We start from the raw sequence: 25930 nt of genomic DNA, 5'->3' as shown, positions 1-25930 counted from the left end.
CGATTTTACCCGAAAAACTACTTTTTGCAGTTGATGTCGGATGAGAAAACTTCGTTCTGAAGAAAGATTGAAATCATCGACAGAAATAGGTGTTCGCGTGTGAAATCTCCGTTTAAAGCTCCGAATAGAAAAAGTCTTCATCGTCGGTTGATTTTAGGGTTCTTGAACTATCAGGGGTTTAGTTTCGGCAAACCTCCGAGAATTGGAATCGGACGTTCGTACATCCCAGGGTTTCGTATCGAAACACTTGTCATGGAAAGGAATAAGAGAAATTCTTATATTTCTCTGAAGATTTTTGGAATTTATTCCTATAGTGTTCCAAGGGTTAAATTAATCATTTCCTAAGGTTCTTGTCCTAGGCGTAAACGAATAATACTTGCGTCATAAGTTTCGTCAATTCGAATCTTGTCCTTAACCTTCTCGTGAAATATCTTCTCCATACATTTATTCCATTCAATAAACGTTTATCCAGTTTCCTTACTTCACGTTACATCGAACTTATTCGTGAATAAGAAATTACACTAATTTATTCTAAGCTTAAAAACTTGGGTCTCACAGAGAGTGGCTTCCAAGCTTGTAATTCAGGTTCTTAGCCTTGGCTAATCTCTCTTCTTATGCTTTGGTTTTCATGTAAGACTTTTCATATTTGGGTTATAATCTTAAGTTCTTTCGCACATGTTCTTCTTCTTTTCTTGAATCCCATTTTCTGAATTTCAATCCAAGCCTGTATGCATGCTTGCTTTATGCTATTCTATAATCATAACGGAAGTTTGTTATAGATTAGGGAACCGATTTGGGATTACCCCTTCTATCTTGGATACTAGGTATAGAGGAAGGGTTGGGGTTTGTTGGCCTGAATTTGCATGATCTAAAACCTCATATAAATGACTAAGTACACAAGGAATTGGGCTTAGCTTTTAGTGTGGGAGAATTGCTTATGTGAGGAATCAATAAGTGTGTAACTAGGCTATAGCATCAAGGAGAGATTCATGAGAACATGTGCTTGAATTGACTAGCTGAGCAAGAACCCAAAGCATGTTCTTTTCTGAGTTTTTGTTTATTTTATCTTTACTACATCGACATATCTCTATTTCAATAAAACAAACCTTCATACTCAAGACGTAAACTGAATTTAGTCACTCACAATCCCTGTGGTTCGATATTTAAAACCGGGTGGATTCGTACACTTGCGGATTTACCAACAGGCGACCAAGTTGGCAAACATCCCAGGAGTCTGATGCTTGCGAGGGGGAACATTGCCACTCGACTTCTTCTTTCTATGGACCTTAGGCATAGACTCATTTAGAGTTGCCTGCTTACGGTCACTTCTGGAGGCGCTGGACTTCTGGCGCTTGGGTTCTCGGTCATCAACCAACAACGACTTCTTTCTTTCGCCTTTGGATTCCATCTTCTCATTCTTCCTATGCCCCTTGGCAGTTTCGACTTGGCTGGGGATAAAGGCCGCCATGCTAGCAGGATTAACGCCACCCTTGTTCTTGCCCATTTCAGCTGTACAGAACATAGATAAAAAAGACGATGGTAAATATGGGGAGTAAAAACGAGAAGAATATTTCTGGAGAAAATTGCGTGATAAATCAAACTTACTAAAAAACTCTTGAAGTTTTTCATCCTTGGCGGCTTAGAGTAGGTCACAACAAGAAATCTGAGGAAGGGTGAGGATGTACAGGGCGACCCTTTGTTCATCCTCGAGCACAACAGTGATGTCGCGGCGAGGATTGACGATCCAATGTAAACGGAATAAGGGGCGGTCTTTCGAATCAAGAATAAGATTGGGAATGTCAGGAGAGTGGACGATCTTGAAAAATTTATTTTGCCAATGTTTGAAATTACTTTTCAAAGGCTTGAAGATGGCCATATTTGGGCCGGCCGACAAAGGGACGAAAGAAACCATAGATGGTTTGGCGATGCAAGTTTTGTAGAAAAAGAAAAACAACGGGTACATGGGGGTGACACTTAACTGATCACACAACAATTTGAAACAACGAATGAAGCCCCAAACGTTCGGGAGGAGTTGACAAGGGGCAACATTTAGAAAAGTGAGAACATCACAGATAAAAGGAGAAAAAGGAAGTTTCATGAAAAGCTCGGTAAAAATGAAGCCATGAAGATAAAACCAAGCGGGCTCCCCATCAGCTCCCGAAGGCTTGAGTGTGACGACATCATTGTCGTCACATGGAGCGACGTTTAAAGATAAATCCTCATTTTTACCAGTATCAGGGTTCACTTTCGTAAAACCCTGGGCTGTGAGGCGATTATTGTTCAGAGATTGAATGTTATTCCAGATGGAGCGGAAAAGGCATTTATCATTCATGCACTTGGAACTAGTTAGCCGGCCGGGCGAGCAAGAAGGATTGTCAGAAGAAAGATGAGAGGTTATGGAGTGGGTTCTTTCAACGGCGGGGTTAGAAGTAGAGGGCGAGCTAGAAGATTCAGAGTCAGAGTCATCCAAAACGACAACTTCATGAGTAACATCAGTTTCTTCATCCTCAGAAACAGAAGAAAAAGAGAGAGAAGACAAAGTTTCCTTTGAGCGGACATTCTAGGAAATCTCATAGAATGAAGATGAAGAAGCAAGATACAAAAAGAAAGGGAGAAAAGCAAAAATAGGAAAAGAAAACTGGTCGAAAGTGAGGGAAGTAGTAGGAAAACAACGAGCAATGGTGGCACAAGAAGTACAGAGATCACCGGAGCTGCAAGGAAAGGTCACCGGAATCGGGGGAATTTCAAGCGTTCGGAAGAAGAGCAAAAATTTTAAGTGAGAAACAATAAAAAGAAAATATGTGTAAGACCCGGATTTGTAGAACTGGATTAAATGTTTATTTTCCGACTCACGCGTAGGATCGGTGTAAGCGTGACCCGGATTTGTAGAACTGGATTATTTCGGAAAGTTTAATGAAGAAGAAAGTTCAGGAATTACTTGAGGATAGTACCATAGTCGTTTTAGGAGTTAGTGCGAGTCATCTATACACCCGCCTTATGGCGAGAGTGTCCAGAATAGGCTAATTCCGCTCTTAAAGCATTGGTTGAGCGAAATTCTAAATCCTTGGAAAAATAATAAGTTCTCTTTATTTTTCCCTCGACCAGTGTTTCATTTCGGAACTCTAGACTGTACGCACGATAGGTTTCATTTCTCGGAAGTCCGACGACGCTAAATTCTTTTCTTTAAAAACTCTGAATTCAAACGCTGAATGAAGACTTTTTCCATTCGGAGCTTCAAACAAAGTTTCCATCCGCGATGCTAGTTTTCTTTCGACGTTTCCAATCTTTCTTCAGAACGAAGTTTTGTCATCCGACTTTCACAGCAAAAACTAGTTTTTTCGGGGCAAATTAACTTACACCGCTTTTGGATCGTTTTCTCAAATTCAAGAAACCTGTTTAGAGTTCTGGAATTCTGTCGCTAGAATCTCGCTTAGAATTCACCGATGAACGTGTTGCAAAAATCGGAATCGCGAAATATTTATTTTCCCCGATTTCACTCTCCTATAAATAGTAAAAAAATCACAAAATATCTCCCATTCACCCATTGGAGGCCGCGAGTTTGGAGGAGAAAGGAGAGGAGAAGAACTTCGTCGTTTCTTGACCGATCTTCGAGCTGTTTGTCTCTATTTCACGGCACAGAGGTAATCTACTTGATTCTTACCTCTGATCATTCTTTTTATCGCGTTTCTTTATCTCTTTCTAAGCTCAAAGTTTCGAGCTTTTCGTAAAACTGTTCGATTTTCCCGATTTTTCTTTTGAACTGCCTTCTATACTTTCCCAACAACCTAGAACACTCGCCGTTGTGTGCCGATTTCGATCGAGTCGTCAAAGATCTTAAAAACTGTATAAAAACCCATTTGCGCACATATTGAAACTTTATTGTCGAAAAGCCACAATCCGACTTAGTGCCTTTAGGATTAGTTGTTACAAATGCCGTTGTGAACATCCCCATCAAATTTTTTTTCCGAAGTTTCAACTTTGAGTTTTTGAGCTTTAATTTTGGACCAAAATGCCCCTAACTAGTCGTATTTCGACCCGGTCGTTCTTAAATTTTTCCGACAGTTTCTTTACCCTAGTTTTACCCTAAAACTACCTAGGAATTAAATTAGATCGAAGAAAAAGCGCCGGAACCCTTTTCTCCTAAGTGGCCGAGAGCATGTTTTAAGGGGGGGGGGAATTCGTTTTCGCGATAACTCGTCCTCTCGTGCTCGATTGTTGTACTCTGAAGCTTCAAACGCTTTGTCTATTGTTAATTAGCTGTGTTGTGATCGAGCTAATCGATTTTGTGTTGATTTCTGCTTTGTTTTCTCCAAGGTTCAGTTGAAGGAACTTTGGGTACTACGGAGCTATATTGTGAGGAAAACCTATACCATGAGGCTGGAGCAACTCGAGGTTAGGGCAACTTACCTATTAGCTAAGATTGCATGATAGGCGTCGATAAATTCGACTTGTATATTACTTTGATATTGGATATGATGATGAATTATTGCTATGTTGTTTTCATAACTTATGATGTTGATGTTGTATTAAATTGTGCGCCTTGACGCGACTTCGGAGCGAAGAATCACTGAACTGATTCCTGTTGATCTTTCGGGTTGGATGAACAACCCTAGGCAAGTCCAAGCCGAGGATTGAGGCTTAGCCATCGTTTGTATACTTAGACTTTCCCCGGGGTTACATTTGGTGGGATTTTGGCAAACCTTGAATGAATAGAATCTTGGAAACTAGAGACCTTAGGGAACTTAGTTTTCGAAAATGAAACTCATAACTTGACTAATTCAACTTGAAACATTTTTATTAATGAATAAAACCATAGGGAACTTAAATGGGTTATGATTGCGAAAGACGGGGAAATGTTGACAAGTCTTGTAGCTATTTGGGAATTTGTGGAAGCCACGGTGACGAGAGGAGGCCACCGAGTACTCTAGTACTCTTCCATTGGGGTTTATGTCGTCTTGGTCGACATTAAACACTTGGGTTTTTACATTGGGATATTCTTTTAGTTAAACACATACGTGCGAGGACGATTCTATGTTTGGCTAACCATATTGCATCATGCATACATTCAGGGCTTTAACGATCGAAAGATCGGGCCTCGGTGAAGTTGGGACGGCTTCACGAAGGTTGGGACGGCCTTCATCGAAGAACACTTGGGTGTATCTTCGGCATAGCGGGCAGAGTGGTACGACCTAGGGTGGTTGGTACTGATCTGGCTATGCATGGGTTGTAAGCGACACCCGAGCAGAGTTGTCGACACTAGGCCGGTGTAGGGCAGACTCGATGGTGCCCATCCCAAACAACTATCCGGATCATATTGAATTGCATTTCACGCATACATTCACCCTGACTGGAATTGTACGCTGTCTGAATTATCGAATTGTTGTTAGAGCCGACAACATGCTAGGAATATATTTATATATATATATAATAACATTTATATATATCCCCCAATCACATGTTGTTTGTATAATTACTCTATTCCATGAGTTGACCCTAGCGCCTTGGCTTTGGTTTCATGTTTGTGTTTGGGCGGTCGGCCTGCTGCCAGATGTCGATGGCGGATTGGTTTTCAATGGTCTCTCCTCGGGGGGGATCAGGTTTGAGCTGGTTGACCGACATGCCCCCACCGCTTGGGTGATCGATCCTGTAGATCATCGGGCGACGTATCGGGGAAGGGTCATGGAGGACCGTATTGACGAGCGTGGACGTCTGACGAAGGGAGTTCTACGACGCATGGAGCTGAGCTTCAACTTGCCGCCTTCAGTTCCCTGTGGACTCCGACTCCGACACCGACGTTGACAGCTACTTGCCGAGCGACGAGGGGGAGGAGGAGGAGATGTGAGCAGTTCTGGAGGGTAGGTTAGGTAGGCGCCATATTTTGTGTAGAGCTCTGATTCGTTTGTTTTGGGACAGGGTAGGTTTCCGACGCATGGCTTTTTGTGTGGTTCTCTTGCTGGAGGATCACAGAGAGTTAGTCGGACTGTAAGGGTCTTTGCTTAGGCCATTTTGAGGCCGACTTTCTCCTAGTGGATTGTAATTATAACTTTCTTACTCACATTTCTGGATCTGTATATATTTTCCTACGGGCACACTACTTGGGAGTCACTGCGAGTGCGTGTGACGTTGGAGTGCAGCTGAGACTGTACATGTTTATATGATGTACATCAGTTAGTTTTAGTTTGCTGGGTTTATGTCTTTAATTTCTATCACTCTAATTAAAGAGTGAAAAAGAATCAAACGAAAAAAAAAATACCTGCTTTTCCGCTTAAAGTTTATTTTGAGTTTCTAAAGTGACACCCGGAAATCGGGGTGTTACAATATGCAACTTGGGGTTTGTGGGTTTTATAGAAGAAGTAAGCGAAGAGAGAGAAGGAAAGGGGAAACGACACGTTCGAATTCGAGGGTTTTCACGAACCGAGGCAATCCCTCGAATCCCGCGTGAAAAGACAGTGGCAGTTGAATGCTAATGATGGGAATTTTTGAAAACGATGCAACGTGTGTCACACGAAACAGTGTATTAGTTAATGACGGCGGGTGATGTCAGTGGACGAGCCTAGTCTCGATTTCCGGAAGACATTTCAGCCCCAAAGAAGTTTAAGCTTCATGTCTTGTGGGCTTGTGGACCGGGCGGGCTAGTACAAGCCCTTAGCCCCGCCCGTTAGAGTTGATACCCCTTGGGCGGGTATCCGGGGTAGCGGATGGACGCAGAGTGAAGACGTGGGTCTCGGCTTACAGTGGTGGCCCCAAGTTCATTTTGTCTTATTCACACTTGTATTATGTGTATTTGTCTTATTTGCATTGGGATTTGAGTCTTGTATGTAAGGCCCGAATCCAGGAATATTCTAGATAAGGACCATTCCTACTATAAAAGGGGGTCCTCACCTTGTACTAGGCACCTTTTTAATCATTAATGAGATAATTCCCTTATTCTTCTTACATCATTCATATTCTTTTAGCTCTGCTAGGGTTTTATTAGGATACTAGTATGTATACCCGTGCTGATGCACGGGGACATATTTCTAAGTATATAATAATTTTCTTTTAATATATAGAATTATTTATTTTGTATAAATGAAATATAAATGTAAATATTAATTTTATTTAATTAATTTGTTTAGGGTATAATAATATAAAAATTGTATGAGTTTTTTTTCTTTTATTTTCGTTTTTCCTATCTCCAAATAAGTTTACTCAATTTATAACTTATAAAAATTGATAGAAAATATGGATTACATATTTATTAAATTACATATTTTTACACTATATAATTGTGATTTCCAAAACTCTAAATAAATATGGATGGGTAAAAATATTTAAAGGATGCACTAATAATTCTCTTATATAAAATACTATAATATATTTATCAAAAAGCAAAAACATTTAACTAAAAATCGCAATAGATATCTCTGGTGGAAAAACACTACATTCTAGTAAAGCATACAAAATTGTTCGATTTAAAATCCAATCTATCTAATTCTTAACCACCAACAAAAATAAAAAACACAACAGCGAAATTTTAATAATTGACTTTTTGTTGGAGAATTTTTTGACGAAATTAATTCGTTCATGACTCCAACATGAATAACGTGTGGATTATCTTTATGAATTTCAAACCAAACAAAATGATTCTCTGTAAGGTTATTCGCTTTGATGAATTTTTCTACCCCTTCTTCAAGGCGCACTCAGACTCTCTCCTTGGGTTCCAAACCAATCCAAAGTAAAATCTAATGTTTTTCTGATCTCGCAGAACCAAATTGTAATGCTTCTCTATATCTACTCCTAAAAATATTTAAAAAGTCTAGAAAAAATTTAGAAATTATATTAAAACATTTTTTATTAGTTTTAACTTGAAGGTATTTTCATACTAAATGTTCCTCTTCGTATCAGCCTTTTTTTTATACCCCAACAAATTTTGACTATATATTTTCTATCCTCGTGTGACAAATTGTTTTTTCTCTCTCTCTAATGTATAAATGACTTGTTATTCCAATTTTTACAATTAAATTATAATGATTCTATATATATTCCCTTAAAATCATTTAAAAAGTCTGAAAATAGCATATAGGATAAACTTATGTAAAACATTTATCGAAAATGACTGATAGATACCGTGAAAAATAGCACCACATATATCATAGTTTTATATATTTTTACTTCTACAAATATTTAATTATAAATCCACCATATGAATTAGCAGAAAAAGATATTTCTTTATAAATTCTTGACAGCAATAATAATATTTAAAAGTTCTTTCCGGTGAAAACTGAAAGAAATTTTAAAAAGTGAAAATTAATATGATTAGAATATTATATAATATTACAATAATATTTTAAAATTAGAATAATTATTCCTAATTTACTATACTGAAATAGTTACAAAACAATCAATTTTAATTTTTAAGAAGTTTCTTTGAAATTAATAAAAGAGTTAGTATTTCTTTTAGCATAAATATCTTACCAGCTGATTAATGTATCAATACGCTCGTATACAAATAATATTTTATATATATAATTTAATTGAAAATCTTCCTCCTTTAGAGCCGTTTCTACCAGCACTTATTTGCACCAGTAAAACCTCATTTTCCGTAACTTGACTTCTGTTTGCCTATCAATGTAAGTAAATAGATCTTCTAGCCTGATTCACGCCAAATAAAGATAGTCTTTTAGTAACAATAGACTATCATATTGCCTGTAAAACAAATTCAAATCAGTAGATCAATCAATAAATAAAGGAAATCACATGAACTTTTAGGTGTACAATTTACCATGTTTTTGAACTTATAGCTCTGCTATTAATCTCTCTCTCTCTCTCTCTCACCCTCCCTCCTCCCTCCCTCTCCTTTTCCTCCTCTCTCTCATGTATAAAGGACTTGTTATTCCAACAACTTGTTCATTTGTAAGTTGAATTATTCTATATTGTGAGATTGTTATGTTGATTGGATGCTTAGAAAACTTGAATTTAGAGACTCAATAATTTATTTTACTTTCTCATTGAAAAACTTAAACATAAAAAAATATAAGCTATATATTTTTATTTATTCCAATTGTCGTTAAAAATTCATATATATATATATATATATATATATATATATACCTTTAAACTTATAAAAAAATGTAAAATTGTATTAGTTATTTTCAACTTGAAAATAATTTAATATAAATGTTCTTCCCCGTGGAATCTATATTTTCCCAATCAAATTAAAATGATTTTGTATATCTACTCTTAAAATTATTTAAAAGTATGGAAAAAGTACTAAAATTATATTAAAACTTTTGCTATTAGTTTCAACTTGAAAATATTTTCATGCAAATTGTTCCTCATGTAGGAGCTTTTTAGTATATTATTGATAAATATAGACTAAATATGTTTATTCTTCTAAACCATCAAATTAAATTTTTTATGTATATTTACTCTTAAATTATTTAAAAAGTATGAGAAAAGTACTAAATTGTAACAAAATATTTTCTATTAGTTTCAACTTTAAAGCATTTTCATGCAAAATGTTGCTCATGTAGGAGCTTTTTGCTATATAATTAATAAATATAGACTAAATATGTTTATTGATCTCTAATTCCTCATGGAAGCCCTATATTCACAATTAAATTATAATGCTTGTGTATATCTACTCTTAAATTATTTAAAAAGTATAATAAAAGTACTAAAATAATAATAAAACATTTTCTATTAGTTTCAACCTCAAAGCATTTTCATGCAAAATGTTTCTCCCTGTAGTTGGATTGTACTCCCTGCTCGAGAGTGACTCTCAATCATTTAACTAATATACCTTTTTGTTTTTTTAAACAAAAATTAAACATAAAAAAATATAAATGAAAATGTTCTCCCCTCTTACTTCCCAATTTTCACAATTAAATTATATTGCTTCTATATTTATTCTCTTAAAATCATTTAAAAAATCTAAAAATAGCATAAACTTATGTAGAAAATTTTATCGGAAATTGCTGATAGATACCGTGGAAAATAGTACCACATATTTATCATAGTTTTATATTTTTTTACTTCTAAACATATTTAGCAAAATAAGATATTTCTTTATAAATTCTTGACAGCAATAATAATATTTAAAAGTTCTTTCCGGTCAAAACTGAAAGAAATTTTAAAATGTGAAAATTAATAAGATTAGAATATTATATAAAATTACAATAATATTTTAAAATTAGAATAATTGTTCCTAATTTACTATACTGAAATAGTTACAAATCTATAAATTTTAATTTTTAAGAAGTTTATTTGAAATTAATAAAAAAGTTAGTATTTCAGTGAGCATAAATATCTTACCAGCTGATTAATGTACAATACGCTCGTATACAAATAATATTTTATATATATAATTTAATTGAAAATCTTCCTCCTTTAGAGCCGTTTCTACCAGCACTTATTTGCACCAGCAAAACCTCATTTTCCGTAACTTGGCTTCTGTTTGCCTATCAATGTAAGTAAGTAGATCTTCTAGCCTGATTCACGCCAAATAAAGAGAGTCTTTTAGTAAGAATAGACTATCATATTGCTTGTAAAACAAATACAAATCAATAGATCAATCAATAAATAAAGGAAACCACATGAACTTTTAGGTGTACCAATTTCAATGTTTTTGAACTTATAGCTCTGCTATTAATCTCTCTCTCCCTCCCTCTCATGTATAAATGACTTGTTATTCCAACAACTTATTCATTTGTAAGCTGAATTATTCTATATTGTGAGATTGTTATGTTGATTGGATGCTTAGAAAACTTGAATTTAGAGACTCAATAATTTCTTTTGCTTTCTTATTGAAAAACTTAAACATAAAAAAATATAAGCTATATATTTTCATTTATTCCAATTGTCGTTAAAAATTCATATATATATATATATATATATATATATATATACCTTGAAACTTATAAAAAAATCTAAAATTGTATTAGTTATTTTCAACTTGAAAATATTTTAATATAAATGTTCTTCCCCGTGAAATCTACATTTTCTCAATCAAATTAAAACGATTTTGTATATCTACTCTTAAAATTATTTAAAAGTATGGAAAAATTACTAAAATTATATTAAAACTTTTGCAATTAGTTTCAACTTGAAAATATTTTCATGAAAACTGTTCCTCATGTAGGAGCTTTTTATTATATTATTAATAAATATAGACTAAATATGTTTATTCTTCTAAACCATCAAATTAAATTTTTTATGTATATTTACTCTTAAATTATTTAAAAAGTATGAGAAAAGTACTAAATTGTAACAAAACATTTTCTATTAGTTTCAACTTTAAAGCATTTTCATGCAAAATGTTGCTCATGTAGGAGCTTTTTGCTATATAATTAATAAATACATACTAAATATGTTTATTTATCTCTAATTCCTCATGGAAGCCCTATATTCACAATCAAATTATAATGCTTATGTATATCTACTCTTAAATTATTTAAAAAGTATAAGAAAAGTACTAAAATTATAATAAAAAAACATTTTCTATTAGTTTCAACTTCAAAGCATTTTCATGCAAAATGTTCCTCCCTGTAGTTGGATTGTACTCCCTGCTTGAGAGTGACTCTCAATCATTTAACTAATATACCTTTTTGTTTTTTTTTTAAAAAAATTAAACAAAAATAAATATAAATGAAAATGTTCTCCCCTCTTACTTCCCAATTTTCACAATTAAATTATATTGCTTCTATATTTATTCTCTTAAAATCATTTAAAAAGTCTAAAAATAGCATAAACTTATGTAGAAAATTTTATCGGAAATGGCTGATAGATACCGTGGAAAATAGTACCACATATTTATCATCGTTTTATATATTTTTACTTCTAAACATATTTAATTATAACTCCACCATCTGAATTAGCAAAAGAAGATATATCCTTATAAATTCTTGACAGCAATAATAATGATTAAAAGTTCTTTCTGGTCAAAACAGAAACATCCTTGAAAATAAACAATTTAATTTTTCAACATTTCCAATTCATAAATTCGACTGCTCAATTAAAAATTTCTAATACACATTAATAACGTCAATGAGCCCCTAAAAATAAGTATAGTCTATATTATGTTAACATTTTCTATTCCCTTTATGTCATACTTTTAAGGAGCTACACCTATAGAAATTGAGTTATTTATAGCCTTTATGTCATATTTCTTTTAATAGCCTGCCAGATTGCATGATCTCTACTTCCAACAGAAAAATTCTCAGCTTTCAAAAGTTCTAATATTCAAGATCATCTTCTCTTTCAATGGTAATAGAACCTAAAAATTCTTGAGTTATTTATAGGAGAATGCTATAAGAGGGGTGGCAAAATTAACCAATCAAATATAATAGGTGAATTAATGTCTCTGAATTTTGGGAATAAAAAATTATCCAAAAAAATTAAATACTTATAATTAAATACGTTTTGAGAATATAGAGAATTAATGCCTCTGGATTTATTTCAAGGCAATTGTGCACATGAAACATTACAAAATGATAAGCTATTTATTTCTCCTTTTTTTAACTGGTCAGATTGGGAGGCAATATTTTTGTATTTGTTTTTCAACAATAGGAAATTAGAAGATAGGGAGGTAGTCAAGGGAATGGAAGAAAAAAGAAAAAAAGAATCATAAAGGAATTTATGAGGTTTAAAAGAGCACTCACAATGCTTAAGTATGATTGGGTATTCATGAGGTGGTTTTAATTATAGATAAATACATGGTTGAAAATAATCAGCTGAAAAAATATGATTGACCAACAAAATATTAGTGGGAGTGCAATTTGAATTAGTCATTAATAATAGTTTTTTTAGTGCATAAAATAATTCAAAACTAAAATAAATTAGGTGAGCTATTACATTAATCAAGTAAGCCCTTTCAAGTACAATACAAATATGAATAAACTTCTTGCAAATAGTAAAACCTGCCATGAGATAAAAATGACTTTCATTATTATTCACTCAAATAAAAAAAACTTATCATATAAAAAAAACTCATCACTCAATGGAAAAAGAAGTACAAAAGGATCTGATTAAACATAAGATTATTCTTAATTTGAAGACTACTTCTAAATTATTTGTGAGAGAATTTCCACTATTCTTCATCACTCTTATTTTGATCATTTGGGTTAACCTTAGCACCATTTGCAGGATTGACTTCATGGGCATTGTTATGTGCAGGGAGATCAACAGAAAATCTTCATTGATAATAAAAAAGAAATTAGAAAAAGTCAGCAAGCTAAAATTAAGGAAAATATATTATTCCAGATTAATAGCAACAAGTTTAATATATGGAAAACAATAAACATTCTTTATTTACGAATAATAGATTGAATAATTGTTTCTATCTTGAGAATGAACTAACCTCAGAGATTAGGGATTCAGTTTGTAAAACCAATGGGCACCGGCGATCATCTTTCATCCCATCAACCACTAGGACTTAGTTCCTGTAGCGCAAAACAGAGGAATTGAAAATACAATCAAAGAATAGAGAACCCTTCAGCTTTCAGGAAGATAGTAGTATCAATTGAAGAATGATAAAAAAAAACAGTGAAAATCACCCAGACAACACTACACCAGAAAAGGGCTTTTACAGTGCCCCTTTTACAGCGGTTTAGGTGGCAGCCGCTGTAAAAACACAAACACGGAGAGGATGATGGGCTATTATAGCGGTTTATTAAATTAACCGCTGTAAAAGCATTACCTTTTAACAGCGGTTCTCTTAGAAGGCACTGTAAACACAAAAACACGGAGCGGTAATAGGCTTTTATAGCGGTTTATATACAGAACCGCTGTAAAAAATAGGCGTCACTAATTCTTTTAGTGACGGAAATGAAAACGTGGGTATTTACCATAAAAAACTTACTCTATCGAATCTTTTTGTCTCCACCGCTCTTTCTCTCTGAAATTTCATTTCCCTCTCACACGAGTCATTCTTAGTTCATTCTGAGGTGTAAGAAAAACCCTAATTTTGATGCCTCAACTTCACTTCTCCTCCTCCAAATCGAGGATCCATCCCCAAAACACCTAGAAGCCCAATCAATCTCGCTTCCTTCACCTTTATCACTCCACCAATAACTTCAAATAGGGAAGACGCCGAGAGAGATGAGGAGGCAAAGGAGACAGAAATGGTCGCTGATGAAACGGGAAGCAGAGACTCCTCTCCTTTCTCCCCCCAAACGACGGAAACGGAAGGTGCGATGGCAGATTCTGTGGTTAGGTTTTTTATTCAGTTATGGATTTGGAGGATTTCTGATCCAGATTGCAGCGTGTAGATGTCGATGTTTGGGTACTACGGAGTACTGATTGAGGAGATGGAGAGAAGGCCTTTATGCAGCGTCTTTGATGCTTCAACAGATATTCAATTTTAACTCCAACTTGAAGACCTTCACAGGTTGTCTTCTTCTTTTTTTCATCCCCACTTTTTTTTAAAATAATTTATGTTACACATTGACAAATGTAATTTTCTAGTTGTGTTTCTGATACTAGGTAATTTAATTTTGGTTTTCAGGTAAGAAATTGCAGGTAAGACTTATGCTTAGAAAGTTAGAATCTTTCATTTTCTGTTGAAGTTTCTGCATTTATCTTCCTTATATAACATTGAATTTACTTGATTTACTACCTTGCAGCCTGAATGATTGGCTCTTTGAATTTTTCTAACACAGGATGCTTTGGCCCTGGTATGTACTTCTCATAAAGTAGCAGATTTATGTATCAAAAAATGTCTCTTGTTAACTACTTCTCTGACTTTATTAGTTTTTGAATCATTCAGGTATTAAAGGTGAGCTTCAAAATATATTGTGCCCTGAATGGTGGAATCATATATCTTATGGATGAGTTAGTGTCTATCTCAGTTTAATTTGTAACTTTTACCACCTTATTTGGATTTTAAATTGTATTAACTAATGAAGGTTGCAATTCTTTGATATTTCAACATCTGATGCAGTAAAGGCTCAACCTAGTTATAAAAGAGCTTTGATACAGGTTTATGATCAATGATGCTTTGGTTCAGAAACATTCTTCTTACTGTCCAATGTGAATTGTATTTTATTTTCAAGAGTCAAGACTTTCCTAAAGGGTCGTGCTTGTTGAATTGATAGTTATTCTAATTCTAACTATGCAGGATTTTACTCTTGCAAGCTTCTTTAAAAAATGCAAAGAATTAAACCTTGCTAGAAATTTTCAATTTCCAACCTTAATATAGGTGCTAATTTTGATATATGTTCAATTTATCTGTTAATTGCAAGCTTGTAGTTAGAAACTTGATATTTTGATATATGGCTTTGTTTGCAGTTGATCCACTTTTATTTGGAAAATCCACTTGTCAACCTTTTCTAGTCTCATTCTTCATTACTCAGTTTCATTAACAGGTTTATATGCTTTTATTGAAACAGTTAGTTTAATTCTCAAGCAGATTATTAAAATCTCCTCTCACATAAAGCAGCATCACAGTTTGAAGTGTTGTCTACTTCCGGTGATACGTGCTTAGGTGGTGGTGACTTCGATTATGTTTGACTTGTTTCTTTTTTAGTACTGTAAACTATAAAAGTTATACTTTGGTGTATGCCCATGATCAACATTTGTTTGCTAACTTTCTTATCATTTCTATTCGCTGTAGAAAATTGTTGATTGACTGGCAGCAAGCTTCAAGAGAGATAAGGTATTGACCTTTTGAGAAACAAACAAGCTCTTTAGCTTCTTGATAGTGATATCATTTTGCTTCCCCAGTGGTGCACTCTATCCAGTCGTTAAATAGCTGCTAAATTCATACTTGTAGTAGCTGCTAAGTATCCTTTGCCTCGTGATATAGCTGGCAACCTATAACTTGTAGCTAAGTTAATGTAAAATGGAGTAGTGTCTGTTTATAAACTTGTCAATTTATTTACATGAAGTTTTCTATATAGAACAAAGATATCTGAGTTTACAGCATTCATTTAGTGTTTATTCTTTGGCTTTTGTAGTGCCCTCGTCGGACTAATAGTGTTGATTGCGGATATTGTGTGATGAAGTTCATGAAAGATATCACACCAACAACTTGTGATCCCAACGAAAGTAAGAAACTTTGATATGCGTTTGCATTGGATTTTAAAAGCTCTAATTGTAACTTAACTCTATTTTTATGCTGTTTTGTAGTATTTTGAAGATTGTCAGTTCGTTTCCTACAATGAAGAGCAATTGCGTGAAGTTAAAGATGAGTGGGCTGCTTATATTTTTTACAATTGTTTTTAGTATTTAATCTATTGGATAGTTATCTATGAGATGGTGTGGTAGATGAAGTTAAGGACGTGGTTGAGATATTATGCACTTTAGAAATTGCTTCGAATTTATGAAGCTTTTGATATTTAGATATATTGGTTTTGATATGCTGAAGTTGATATCCTGTGTTTAGAAAAGGTTGATCTTTTTTGTTTGGAAGACTCAAATGGGGGAGAGGGTCCTTATGATTTGGAGACTCAAGGCACATTTCTATTGCAAAAACTCATTTATGGGAGTTTTTTTTTTTGCTGTCATGAAATTACTGTCCATATGCTTGCTATAAGAACAGAGGTTCTGTTTACATGAGATGTTACTGTGCTTATATGCTATACCTTGTTTTAGCTTATGTTACTGTGTTATACCTTGTTTTAGTTTGGTGATGTGTATTGATTTTGCAGTCAGCTTTCATAGCTTTTGAAATGTGTACCCTTTCGGTTAAATTATGATCAATATATCTTCTTTTCAGGAAAAAAAAAAGAAATGTTGATCTTTTGGCTGAACAGGTGTGGTAATTAATTCAACAAAAAAAAAAAACAAATTACAGCGGTTCCGTGGTGGAACCGCTGTAATATATATTATCAAATACAGCGGTTACCGCCTGAAACCGCTGTAAAAGAAGACTCAAGTACAGCGGTTATTTTAGAGAACAGCTGTTGTAGGTATGTATTTACAGCGGTTTTGTGGTAATTAATTCAACCAAAAAAAAAACAAATTACAGCGGTTCCACACGGAACCGCTGTAATATATATTATCAAATACAGCGGTTACCGCCTGAAACCGCTGTAAAAGAAGACTCAAGTACAGCGGTTATTTTAGAGAACAGCTGTTGTAGGTATGTATTTACAGCGGTTTTATTAAATCAACCGCTGTAAATAATGAGTCTTTTACAGCAGCGAGATCTACAGCGGTTCTGGACCGCTGAAAACCGCTGTAAAAGGCTAAAAAAAACCGCTGTAAAAGCCATTTTTTGGTGTAGTGTAAAGTGAAAGACACACAATTTTCCTTCCTGGTATAAAAAACTTCTTCATAAGAGTCATACAATTATAAAAAAAGGCTAATAAAAACTATTATCATTAGCAAACTAAAAAGTAAATAAATCAACCAACGTAGTGAAAGGGGCATCTTCATATCAGAAATCTAAAAAGAAATGGAGAATAGCATGTTGTATTAACAACCTTGGGTACAACAGGTTTGGAGGTCTCCCTTGGGCTTTGATGCTTCCGAACTTTCCATGAAACTTGCTAGTGTTTGGAATTTTTCTGGCGACTTTGACCTACATGAACAACCCCATAATCAATCAAACACAAATTGACGCATAGTGATTGTTAAATTTAGAAAAAGATAAACCATTCCTCAAATTATCATCAAGCAAACACACCAATTGAAGAAAAAAAAATTATATGTCAACAACCCCATCATCACCGAGTTAATTCGTATCATCCAAATTAAATACAAAAATTCAGCGGAATAATAAGAGAAAAAACAACAAAAGGATACCTCAGTCTTCGCAATGGATAAGCACAGATTCCACGCCTATGTTGGTGCCCTAGATTTCACAATTATATAGTAGATATAAGCATAGATTCAAACCTGAATCCCTAATGCAAGAAAAATTAGTGGGTAGTTGGGAAATTGGATTTGTTAAAGGCTTGTCGATTCCCAATATTTTTCAAGAAGAATAATGGAAGCATGTTTTGATAGTCTAAAGCCTTAATTAATCTCCTATTTCCAGTGTTTTGGTCGTTTAAGACTTCCAATATTTTTTTAAATAAATCAACATGTTAAAGGATGGTCTCAACATTTCAATAAAAAAAGGATGGTCTCAAATTTTACCAAAAACAAAACAATGGTCTCGAAAAATTGAAAGGTCATACACAAAAGGTATAATGCAGGGTGGACTTAGATCAATTGGGTTTTAAATGAAACTTTGAAAAGAGAGAAATAAAGAGAGATAAATTGTGTTTTAAATAATGATTTTAAAAAGAGAAATGATGTTTAATTTTCTTTGGTGAATGAAGGAGGTGGTTTATAAAAGGAAGATAATAATGATTTAAATTGTTTTTAAGAAAAAATATGATTGGTCAAGAAATTGGTAGTGGGAGCAAAATTTAAGTAGTTATTAATGTAAGGTATAAAATTGATTAAAGAAAATGAAATATGAATAAATTAGGTGAGCTATAAAGGTTGTTTAAATCTTTGAACAAATTTTTTAAATGGTTTAAGTTGTTAAATAGTGATTGGTTTAGAAGTAGGTAGTGGATAATTAATGTGAATCAATAATGAATGTTAGTCAAGTTTAATGATAAAAATATTTCTAAAATAAAATAAATTGCAGGTGCTATTACATGGCTACCCTTAGATAAAAAACAATTAACAAAGATGCCACTCCCAAGTTTCCAAAAGTGGTAATAAGATTTTCTTTTTGATTTTTTTTAGTCATGCAAAAATTGCTGAAACCTCCTCCAATACTTGCGAAGTGTTAAAACTTGTCATCTTTTAGGTTCTCTTTTATATACTATTTAGATTTGATATCCATTCATTGACCTTAGACCAGAACATGAAAAACTTCCTTTTCTTTTCTAAAAATATTTAAATCAAACTTAATATGACATAAAAAATTTATTATTAATAATTTGATAATTATGTGTATAGTAATTAAACTTTTAATTAAATAATATAAACTTAATTTTATCTGATTTTAATTAATATTGATGGGTGCTGTAAAACAAATTTCACGGCCTTTTTTTTAGAATTTATTAATGTGTGAACCTGTGATACTGGCGTAAATATTATAAATTTATATATATAATAATTTAATGTAATGGCAAATAATATTTTTAATAAATTAAATAATGGTATATATAAAAAAACAATAAATAAGAAGGAGAAATGGTAATTACACAGCATACTCATTTTTCTATTTCACACTTTTTCATCTATTTTCTCTTTTATTTTATTCAATCCAAACTACTACAAAACTACTTCATTTTTCATTTATATATATATATATATATATATATATATATATATTTCTTCCTTTCACATCTATATCCAAACATAATATTAGCAATACATGTAATTTTGTGGACAATATGTAAACAAGTAAATTAAGCACAATTAAATACGTTTAGACAAGAAACACTTGATGAAGTAATCAAAGTTTTCAGTAAATTGAAGAAAAATATTAAGAAACTCTTTATATAGTATACTTCTCATGCTAAAAAAAGTCATTAAGTAATATTTGTTAAAATATGAAGATGAGAAAGTAAAATATAGAGATGCATTTTTGTTGAAATAATAAGTTGTCACTTAAAAAAAAAAATCTTGTAATGTGCTATTTTCGCTTATTTATGCTTTTTATTGGATATTCAAACTACCTCTAATTTTTAGAATTAAATTTATATCATCTCATCTTAATGAGTCCGACCATCGTTGTCTCGATCATACCAAAATGAGAAAACATCCAAGATGCAAGTAGCTTCTACGGTAGGATACGTTTGATGAGGGTTACTATACTAGTCTACCACTACAATTAGTCTGGACTAGTAAGTAGTAACTATCATAGACGAGGTACTTTTTTTACGGGGGTTACATTTCCCCATTAGGAATGCCTAGGACTAGTAACTATCATAGACGACGTATCCTTTGATGGGGTTACTAGTCTAGTCCGTTTGACATGGGACACTAGTCTATTCCCAAAACATTAATACAAGTGGAGCATGACGTGTCGCAACTGCGATGGTTTGTCCAAGTAATAGTATATAGCAAGGGAGCATTGACAACTAGAAAAGAATGAAAGCACGTGCAAGCGTGAGGGAAGAAAGACCAGTCAGCGGAGGAAACGTCGAAACATGCCATGTAATGTAAAACTAAATTGAAAAATTGTTGTCATGAGTTGGAGCCACACCAACTCTAAACTCATTAGCGTGTGTTTGTACTAGTTTATTATTAAGAACTAATCACTTTTCAAAATAGAGATTTTTGAAAAACAAAACAAAAAAAGTCATTTCTCATAAGCAAATTTCAAATTTTCCATTGGGGTATTGGTTTGTTTTTTTATAAGCCCATAGGGGTATGGGTGAGTTGTATAAATTCATCAGAAATCTTAGGACAGACGGACCTACTGTTTATGACCACATTTCAAATTTCAATATCACCAATTGAATTCTTGAAACACAAGAAACACTTAGCAGCAGAATAATTATCACATGTTTTGGTTAAATGCTACAGTTAAGTGGTTCCTGATCATTAATTAGATCTCAAATCCTCTTCTAACAGTCAAATGAGATACACAGTATAATCTTCAAAAGAAAATGTTGCGATCCGTATCAGAAATTCCAAAACATGGAGGCGAATAGATTTTCCAGATAAAATCCCTTCTCTTGATCTTGACTTGATCATCTAATCTCCGAAAAATAGACTGCTTATGGATGCAAACTACCAGGTGGTTTGGTGAGTGATTCAGCTTCTCGGAAATGTGAGAAAATGTTAAAAGAGCACAAGTTATTCTGTTTTGTTAACCAAGAATCTCAGGTGGTTTGACTCAGTTTCACAACCTCCTTCAGCAATTGATTCACTGATTTTTTTACTTCATCAGGCACTACAAGCTGAGGATGCACTGACTCTAAAGCATATGAAGTAATAACCTTCATAACTATCCCCAAATCCAATGTATTTGTGTCACATTTCCACACAGTTTGATTGGCAAACATGCACGATTGTTGCAGCGTGCATTTACTGCAAACCTGGTGGAAAATGAAACTGTAAATAACATAGGCCAACAAAAATTTTTACTGCACTTCACAGTATGAATAAATTAGAAAAAAAAATAAAGTGAATTTCTTCATGCATGCTGTGCCTTACCGTGTTTTCTGGAACCTCAAAAAATTTCCGTAGTCTTTTGGCAGGAAAGACATCACCCCGGTCGCTGGAGGGGCAACCAAACATTGCCACTTGCTTCAATGCACTTCCTGATAGCCACCTGGGAAACCAAATTCATGTTAGAAATGAATATTTGGGGAGAACTGTAATAGTGTAATGTAACTAAGAACTGTAAGCACTAGGACCAATAACAAAAATGCAAACTGCGTCGCTTGCAATGTAGAAAAGGAAAAATCCGAAACTCAAGAATTGCCTCATAAATGGATGACCAATTGACCCTATGGATTCTTTTTTATAAGTCATTGACTCATCCAACAAGTATGGAAATGAACTCACAATAATAAAGTTAGATATCAGTTATCTTTTCACCACTACAATTAAAGACTACTGAATATTTTTTATACTCGAAGCATTTTCTTGAAGTTAAAAGAACTTCTGCTTGACAAGAAACCCAAAATTTCTTCCCTTTCATGGAGCTCAGACCAAAACCGATGCTTTATAGGAATCAAATCGTTGAGCATGAGAGTTGCTGTAAAATACAAATATTTCCAGTCCATGATGATAACAGATTATGCCCACTGTTATATATTTCCAGTCCAATCTTGTTAGATATTGAGGATTGTGCCCACTGCCACTAATTGGTTTTACTTATGGTGTGAGGTGGGGACGTGGGGTTGTTGGGCAATCTGAAACAAATTATACAATTAGTATGGGATGGAACACAGGATTGCCTTCCCTTTTTTTGAAGTATTGGTCAATATGCAGACATTTCCAACACAGAGTATCTAGCAGTACACACACATAGTTTACAATATGTTGACAAAAATGAAACAAACACTGATATGCAAGTAAATAATGCTTAAGGATATATATATACCCCATATTATATGATAGTATCAAGTAACAACTATGACTATAAGTGTAATTTTCATATCATGAGTGCAAGAACAGTTTTTTATTTGCTAACAAAATAACCAGTCGTGCTATAGAAAGCTGGTCCTGCTTGACGACCATTCCTATGACAATGAGGAAGTTAAAGGAACTTATAATCTAACGAATCTAGGACGTATAATAAAAAGAGTGCCAATGGCAAAAAGGTAGGACACTCAATCGCATACCCTTGGAGAAAATGAGGACAACATTGTTCCAACTGAAACAAGGGGAGCTGCTAAGAAACTATGGCGAAAGTAAAGGACAAAAACTTACATTAAGGAAAAAAGACAAACATAATTATACAGAAAATATAGACACAACACAAAAGTAATACATATTCTGATATTCTATCTCCTAATTGATCAGTTAAATAAACAATTGGACAAATATGAGAAAAAGTAAAAACAAAAAAAAAGAAGGGTGGGGGTGGGCGGTGAGGGAAGGCATCCCTTTTGTTAATACTTCATAGCAATCTGATAGAACTGGATCAGAACTAGTTAAGATAAATTGAAATTTTATTGAAGAAATCCAGCTCTGTATCAATGAAATACAAGAACTGAGATGAAGTGGGAAACTGATAAAAAAATAAAAACAAATGAAGAAAAAGATTAATCCCCACCCATGTATTTGAGAGACCTGGACTCTTTTTTTTGGTTTAAACGAAATGTATCCTCCACTAAGACAATCCCATTTGAGCCAGGCAGGGCACCTATAGGAGGCAAAGCTCTACCTACCAATGTATTTAACGCAGCTGCACTGACAGGGTCCCGAACCCGAGCCGGAGACCTCTGCTTAAGCTAGAACAACTCTGTGCTAGTTGATCTACGCAAAAATATACCTGAACTCTACCATTGACCAAGTCCTTTATAAGACAAACCTGCTTACTGCTCTTCCTATTTCCTAGTTATTCTATCTTGACTGTTACAATTGATTGTCTTTTGGATAGTCCTGGTTTATTTTCTCCTGACTTTTACAATTAAGTGTCTACCGAACAGTCTATATTTCTATTCATTCCGTAAATTGTTTCTAGTAACAGCTCAGAGTCCTAATCCTCTACTGCAACGCGTATTCCTCTTAACATAGACCAAGTATGCTAACACAATCTCACAAGACAGACTCAAGTTTAGAGTAAAATCACTAGCACAAAACGGCGACCGACTCCTCTCCTCCACCGCGCCAATCAAATGCACATTTGCTTACATTCATGATCCTCTCACTAAATTGAACAAGCCAAAGTAACCAACCATCTAAATAACATAAAAAAAAAACAGAAAATGCAGTCATCATCATCAATCTTACTTACTTGGCTATTTCTTGATTATCTCTTGCAAAATTCTTTGATGCACACTTGATAAAACACAAGGCGTGAAGTTTCTCAAACCAAGCAGGGTCAAATCTTTCCTTACCCTTAGCAAAATTAGCTTCCTTAAAATACCCCTTTTCGTAGAAATACTCAACAAGCGCCAGCGTATCAGGTGAAAGCGCCTTAACTTGTTGTTCCCTCCTCGCGTTCTCATCCTTTCCCCGCGGCGGCGACGAAATACTAACAGGCGAAAGTTTGTTGGTGAACGCAGAATACAAGCTCCTCCTCTCAGGTTTCTTCGGCATGTTCTTCGTTTTCTCCTTGAAGCTTCTCACCTCTTCCTCTAACTGCCTCAGATTGTTCTGCAGCTCGGGGTCGCCACCGTCACCTTCTTCTTCTTGTTGTTCTCTTTCGCCGCCGTTGGTGGCGGTTTTCTCCGACAGACCCACCGCTTCGAGGAAGAATGTACTGAGAGGGGGTTTCTGGTTTTGCTCGGTTTGTGGTTCTAGGGCAACTGAGGATGCGATGGGTCTGTGTGGGAATTTGAATGTGAGGGGGTGAGAGGTTTTGGGGTTGAGGAGGGAGTGGAGGCGCCGACACAGAAGGTTTCTTTGGAGAGCCATGGAAATTGAACTGCAGGGGCTGTCTCAGCAGTCAGCACTATTGGTGCAGTAAATAAACCCAGGAATCCACTAGTTTAGGCTAGGTTTTTTTCTTTTTTGGTAAAAGTTTAGGCTAGGTTTAACATGTCATTTCAGCTAACTTTTTTTTAAAAAGCAAAAGTTTATTCAATAAATAAGACATAATACACAATCCTTCACAAAGAAAAGCGAAAACCTACAAAAAGAAGGACAGTCCAACAAAAACAACCCAGCCTAACAAAAAGCAGAGGACTTAAAAAACCCAAAAGCTCCAGACAAAATAGAAACTCAAGTGTTCCATCATGAACATTGAGATGAGGTATAGTACCTAAGGTGCAAGGAACGTGATGTGAGATTCCTAGAGAGAGTGAGAGTGTAACCGCTTAGAGAGAAAAAGTAACTGAATTTCAAGCTTTTATTTCTCAAATGAGCTAAGAGTCCTTTACAATATATTGATTAAAAATATTTTTATTATTCTATAAAGTATAAACAAATCAATACATATATTTCTAATTATTCAAGATTAAGTTTTTAATATTATGCTGATTATGATTTAATAAATATGTAATTAAATTTGAAGAATATGAATACTTATAATTTTCCGGTTTTTTTTTTGTTTTTATATGAATTTAAATGTAATTTTTGAACTTTAAGGACCAAAACTACATAATTTGTATAAGTCAGGGACCAAAAGTGCAGTTAAATCATTTTTCTTGGTCACATGAGAGGCATGTGCGTTGCCACATAAGCCTTCTCCGTTAACAATTAGACGGAAGGACTAACGTTGCAAACGGGAGAGAATGTGAAGGACTATTCTTGTAATTAAATTAGGTGAGGGACTAAAATCGTGGTTTTTGTAAACATCAGGGACTAAAGTTGCAATTAAGCCTTCAATAAATAAGGCATAATACACAATCCTTCACAAAGGAAAGTGAAAACCTACAAAATGAAGGACAGTCCAGCAAAAACAACCCAGCCTAACAAAAAGCAAAGGACTCAAAAAACCCAAAAGCTCTAGACAAAATAGAAACCCAAGTCTCTTAAAGAGACACCCAGGAGAGCCACAAACTGGCTAACCCACCAACAACCTAACAAAACATCCCCTATACATCCTTTGCAAACCACGAAACTTTAAGAAGACCTGCGCGCTAAAATCTGGGCGGCTATTTGATATTCAACAACAACATTTGGACCGTCACATTTCAAACCCAAATGCTTGCCCATCAAAAGGGCACTCCTTACTCTCATCAAAACGCCATGAGGTTCTGATAACTCCGCCGGTAGCACCATCAATTGATTTTGATGTGTGGCCTTCAATACTGCTACATCGTCTGCAAGAGCAACATAGGAAGCCTCACTTTGCCTAACCTTCTTGCTTCCAAACTTCTCACCTTTCTTGGGCCTTCCCCTAGGTCGTGGAGTTGAAACAACACGGCTTTCGGGGGAGGAGATGGCAGAAACAACCTCCTCTCCTCTAAGAGAAAGGGGCCCAGACTCCATTACCGCCCGAGCCGGAGAAGGAGAAAGCGCCAAGGCTGAGCAACCAGCAAGGGTTTGCACAGCAGAGTTAGCAGCAGAAAATAGAGAAGGCAGAAGAGACGCCACAACCTCGCCATCAAAACGCCTCTCGGCAGAATCCAGCTCCTTAGCACCGTCGAGACTGCCATCAAGGGACACAATTTCAGGGAACAATATCTCAACTGGAATCCTTGACCCTTGAAAGCCAAAACCAGGAAAGTTTGAAAACATATCCTCCTCCTCTGTAGTGAAAACCGCAGCAGGCCCTGGATGATTCCCCATCAGGGCATCCCGCCAAGCTGAAGCTGATCGGCCACGCTTGGCTTTCAAGTCCTAAACAGAACACTTCATCGTCTCTTTTAGCTGGTTGCAGGAACCCTTCTTGCTTGATCTCGCAGCACCCCCAAGTGGGAATCTAGCAATT

General features: G+C 34.6%; 1 protein-coding gene across 1 annotated transcript; it reads right to left on the bottom strand.

The window, feature by feature from the left end:
* Positions 1 to 20356: 20356 nt before the first annotated feature.
* Positions 20357 to 24019, bottom strand: LOC130743164 (uncharacterized). Its single transcript, XM_057595295.1, has 3 exons — positions 23348 to 24019; positions 21094 to 21211; positions 20357 to 20975 (listed from the first exon to the last, which is right to left on the bottom strand). Exons 1-3 carry the CDS (start codon positions 23968 to 23970, stop codon positions 20760 to 20762), a joined length of 957 nt encoding a protein of 318 aa, XP_057451278.1. The 5' UTR covers positions 23971 to 24019; the 3' UTR covers positions 20357 to 20759.
* Between the last annotated feature and the right edge of the window lie 1911 nt (positions 24020 to 25930).

The sequence above is a fragment of the Lotus japonicus genome, chromosome 3 (assembly GCF_012489685.1).
Source record: "Lotus japonicus ecotype B-129 chromosome 3, LjGifu_v1.2".
Taxonomy (NCBI): domain Eukaryota; kingdom Viridiplantae; phylum Streptophyta; class Magnoliopsida; order Fabales; family Fabaceae; genus Lotus; species Lotus japonicus.
The sequence above is the reverse complement of the archived record's forward strand: the minus strand, read 5'-3'. Positions and strand labels throughout refer to the sequence as shown.

What these genes read in the sequence shown, in the direction of transcription:
- LOC130743164 (XM_057595295.1), bottom strand. Translation starts at nt 23,970, where the DNA reads ATGGCTCTCCAAAGAAACCTTCTGTGTCGGCGCCTCCACTCCCTCCTC. An exon ending in GATAATCAAGAAATAGCCAA is followed by an intron (nt 21,212 to 23,347) that starts GTAAGTAAGATT and finishes TTGGTTTCCCAG; the next exon opens with GTGGCTATCAGGAAGTGCAT. An exon ending in TTGAGGTTCCAGAAAACACG is followed by an intron (nt 20,976 to 21,093) that starts GTAAGGCACAGC and finishes ATTTTCCACCAG; the next exon opens with GTTTGCAGTAAATGCACGCT.